This window comes from Rhincodon typus, chromosome 19, assembly GCF_021869965.1.
Source record: "Rhincodon typus isolate 14 chromosome 19, sRhiTyp1.1, whole genome shotgun sequence".
NCBI lineage: Eukaryota > Metazoa > Chordata > Chondrichthyes > Orectolobiformes > Rhincodontidae > Rhincodon > Rhincodon typus.
Genome location: NC_063350.1, coordinates 31452881 through 31457030, shown reverse-complemented (window position 1 = coordinate 31457030; position 4150 = coordinate 31452881). Strand labels below are relative to the sequence as shown.

Here is a 4150-nt window from a genome sequence, read left to right as displayed (position 1 = left end):
TCCTCCCTGGACTGACCTATCCCCTTCCTAACTCCCTACCTACACTCACCTTTCCTGGCCCCATCCCCGCCTCTTCGACCTGTTTGTTTCCTCTCCACCTATCCTCTCCTCTATCCCTCTTCTATCCGCCTCCCACTCTCTCCCTACTTATTTCAAAACCCCCTTCCCCTCCCCCTTTTCTAAATTTTTTTTCTGTCGACTTTAGGGACAATTACCTTAAGTTCACACCATTGTAGTTATTCAGTGCTGAGAATATGAAGGAGGAATGTTATCATACTTCCCTAGAAGCAGGGTTGTACCTCCAACAACAGCCCTCCAAAATGCAGAATTTAACTGCTTATGTACATACTCCAGAGGTTGTTGTCCAATTTACTCCATTATAACGATAAGTGCTAATAACCATTAATTTTTGTGCCAAAATTCAACAACAGTCCTATCCTCATTTCTCTAATTTGGATCTATTCATGTACAAGTGTAGATCTGAATAAAAGGGGAATCCTTTTAAAATTAAATACAAATTTGAGATGCACATTCTTGTAACCTCCATTACAGTGCAGGTTGAGAATTTAGGGTTGAGAACTTTTTTTTTTAAATTCAGTTCAGAAGATACCAGGGTTGAGTTTAAAAATAAGTCTAAGGGTAGTAGCTCAAGAAACAGGTCATCTCAGGAGAAGGGTTCAGTTTGTAAAACTTCAAAACCAGGAGAGATTAATTAGAAATCAGCAGCTTATTAGAACTGAGGTGGTTTAGGCTCAGAGTTGTGAAAAATTAACAGAGTGACTGATAGTCCAAGACAAAGAAACTATCAGCAGTTAGTTGAAGCCTGGAGTATTTCGATAAAGGCATAATCTCTCTGAATTGGAGTCACTGTAATCCTTAATGCCAGGAAACAGATTCAAACTTTGTTTTTGTTGTAGGAGTTAAGATTATTCAAACTGTCGAGTAAATGAGCAAGGAAGCAATGCTGAACTTGTGCAACACATTTGTTAAATCTACACTGGAGTATCGAACACAGTTCTAGGTGTCATACTAAGAAATGACGTAAATACATTGGAGACAGTGCACGAGAGATTTACAAAAATAGTGCCAGGAATGAGAAACTTCGGTTATGAGGATGGATTAGATTGGGATTGTTTGCTTTGGACAGAAGGCAAGGACAAGACCTGTTGGAAACTTTTAAAAAGTCATGAGGGAACTCGATAGAATACACAGGGTGAAACAGTTCTGTTCAGAACAGGATCAAGAATGAAAAAGCAAGGATGTACGTAAAAGAAGGAAGTGCAATGCAAGAGAGAAACTAAAAACTTCTCACATAATGGGAAGTTGTGGAATGTACTTTCTGGAAGTGTGGTGGAGACATGTTCAATTGAGACTAAAGGTATTGAATATTAATTAAATAGAAACAGTGGGCAGGATATGGGGAAAAAGCAGGAGAAATGGCACTAAGTTATGGTGTTCTTTTGGAGAACCAGTGCAAACACAATGGGCCAAATGGTGTCCTTCTGTCTGCACTGTAACACTTCTGTAATTCTGGCTTTGATATTTAGATAGCTTTGTTTCTTTTTCTTCCTTTGTGTATTGTACTTTGTTCTGTTGTTAAGGAATATCTGCAGCCACATTTTAATGTTTCAGTGACTAATTATACTCAAACGAAAAAAAAAATGCACTGCCAAGCCCAGTTTCCTTCTAGGATTTAACTTATCCAGTAGTGCCATCAGCTTGGATCGTAATATTGTACAAATATGATGTATATAAGCACCGTTCTTAGTTAAACTTGGGTTGGAACGGTCCAATTGTTATTGTTTAGATCTCATATTTCTGCGCATCTACAGTGTGCAATGTGAGATTGCCAAAAACTGTAACAATAATAATATGCAGGCAAGCAAGAAAAACAATCTTACAATTGACTCAAAATGGATTAGATTTACAAATATTTTAACAGAAATACATTTCACAACTTGGTCACTGATGTTTTCTTAAAAAACAAGATGCAGGGAAACGAATGTCTTTACCTACCAGAATCACAAAGATGATGTGCTGAAAGTGATTTCCCAAACCAGCAGCGTGGGTGCAAAACAGAGCAAAGTTATTCTGGACGAGCTGTGTGGTAAAGCAAATGTAGAAACATTATAGTCAGGTGATTTTGACATAAACCAGACTCTATGTAATGGACTCATGCAAGTGCTTTTCCTCACTTAACATAAAGCCCAACCGCAAACACTCAAGTTCCAGCGGGTATGTTTATTAGTGCTTAGTACCAATGGTAATGCAACAGGGATTTGAGGGACCTTGCCCTCACTCCAGGTGTCCCTTCTTCACAAGGAAACCGGGCAGTGCTAGTAGTAGGCATCCAGACAGAGGAGGAGCCAATATTTTTACCGGATTTGCCCCCAAGACTGACCGTGACCCACCCACTTAAGCGACTTGAATGGACAACCCTGACTGATGACTGATCAGACCCTGGACTGATCCCTGTGCAACTCCCTGACTGACTGACTGTATTGGATTGACGGGGCTGACCATGGCCCACTTCCTGAACTGTAGTGATTTAGGCCTCTGGCTCTGGCCACCCCAAACAGCTGAATGACCATGATTGATGTTGGAGGCTGCCCTTGACAAACTGTGCCAGGACCCCATGGCTGAAAGGTGCTTCCCTTGATTTGACTGAGGATTAATCTCTTTTGACTTTGAGACACGGCCATTTGCTTGTTCCACATTCATTGTGTTTGCATTTACACTGTTGAGGCTTGCTGTAAGTATGACATTGACGTAGCACAGGGCTGTTTGGCAGTATTTGCACTCACTTGACTGATGACTGGTGACAACCAGGACAAGCTGCCTGGTTTTGTGTCTGCTGTAAAAGGCAAGGCAAGACAGAAGTATTGTAAAAGGCTTTAAAACTTTGACAGTGGCGGAAAAGTGCAAAAAGGCAAGTCAAGGCAAGGAAATGCAGAACCATCTTGCATGTGGATCAGGGATGTGCTAAGACGGTGTGGTGCAGTTGGTACATGATGGATGTCAACATCCAAGGATGGGAGGTCTGTAGGGTCATCTGACCATGAAACATTCCCTGAGATGTTGGTGACTGGTGTAAAAATGGCGGTCTGGAGAAACAGGTGACGTGCTGGAGTTGCCAGGTATCTACTCTGAGTTTCATGTCTGGAATTGTCACGGTCTCGTTTTTAATCCAGTGGGTGGGAGAATGGGAAACTGCAAATAAAAGTAGTGAGATTAGCTAATAATCAGATGTTAAGAGATGCTAAAACATGCAAACGGGTCTCCTGTCAGTCACTAGTGAGAATCTTGTCTCACCATTCAACATTTAGTTGGAAAATAAGACTTATTGCTCGTCATTGAGAAGCTCCTCACAGCTGATCTCAAGCAATATTATTGCCCATGCCCATACCAGTCAGTGCCTGGGAAGATTCCATTCAAAATGTCAATGAGCTACACGTTCATAGGTTTTGGGGAGGTGAAACAAAGCAGATTTGTATCACAGTGGAATTCAATTCCGTCCTTACCCAGATGACAAACATACTTTTCTACAAAAGTCACTAGATAGCAATCGGGAAAATATATGAAAAGGATATTATATATTGTAAGGAAAGGAAACATTGGATAATTTTGACCTTCCTAACCACAGGATAAGGAGATACTGATGCTCTCACCACCATGTTTAGAGATGAGGAGTTCAGCACATGTAGCACCTGGAGCCCCCCATGTCAGGATTGTCTAACCCCAGCCTTTGGGGTGGATTTTGAACAGAATCAGAGAAATCAAAGGTCATAACGTTTACTGGGAAGTGTTTTAGTCTCATTGATGTTATTCCTATTTGTTATGCTTAAGGCACATTGGTTGAAAACTTATTAACCATCTTATTTTTATAAATGATACAAAAGTCTTAATGACCAATAAATGTTTCATTTTTTTTGGTTACCTGAAAAGCTAATGAGATAAATAAAAAGCCAAATGTCAGGCTTAGGTATGGCTTGTGACTCATTACCAGCTTCAGGCCTGTTACATATGACATATGGAAATGATCTTTTGGAGCAAAACATCCTGCAAAAAAAAAAAAAAATAACAAAAACAGCCGATATCAATATGCACTTGTGCTACCTTTAGAAATTTTATCAGAGATAGTAGGAACTGC

The 4150-nt window shown here is 40.3% G+C and overlaps 1 protein-coding gene across 1 annotated transcript in view; it reads right to left on the bottom strand.

Annotated features, from left to right (window-relative positions):
• LOC109912575 (NSFL1 cofactor p47-like) overlaps nucleotides 1-4150 on the bottom strand; it is a 23307-nt gene that overhangs the window by 11027 nt on the left and 8130 nt on the right. Inside the window, exons 4-5 of the mRNA XM_048608570.1 lie at nucleotides 3938-4059; nucleotides 2017-2100 (exon numbers count right to left, since the gene is read on the bottom strand). Coding sequence (XP_048464527.1) covers nucleotides 2017-2100; nucleotides 3938-4059 — 206 coding nt within the window. The remainder of the gene's footprint in view (nucleotides 1-2016; nucleotides 2101-3937; nucleotides 4060-4150) is intronic.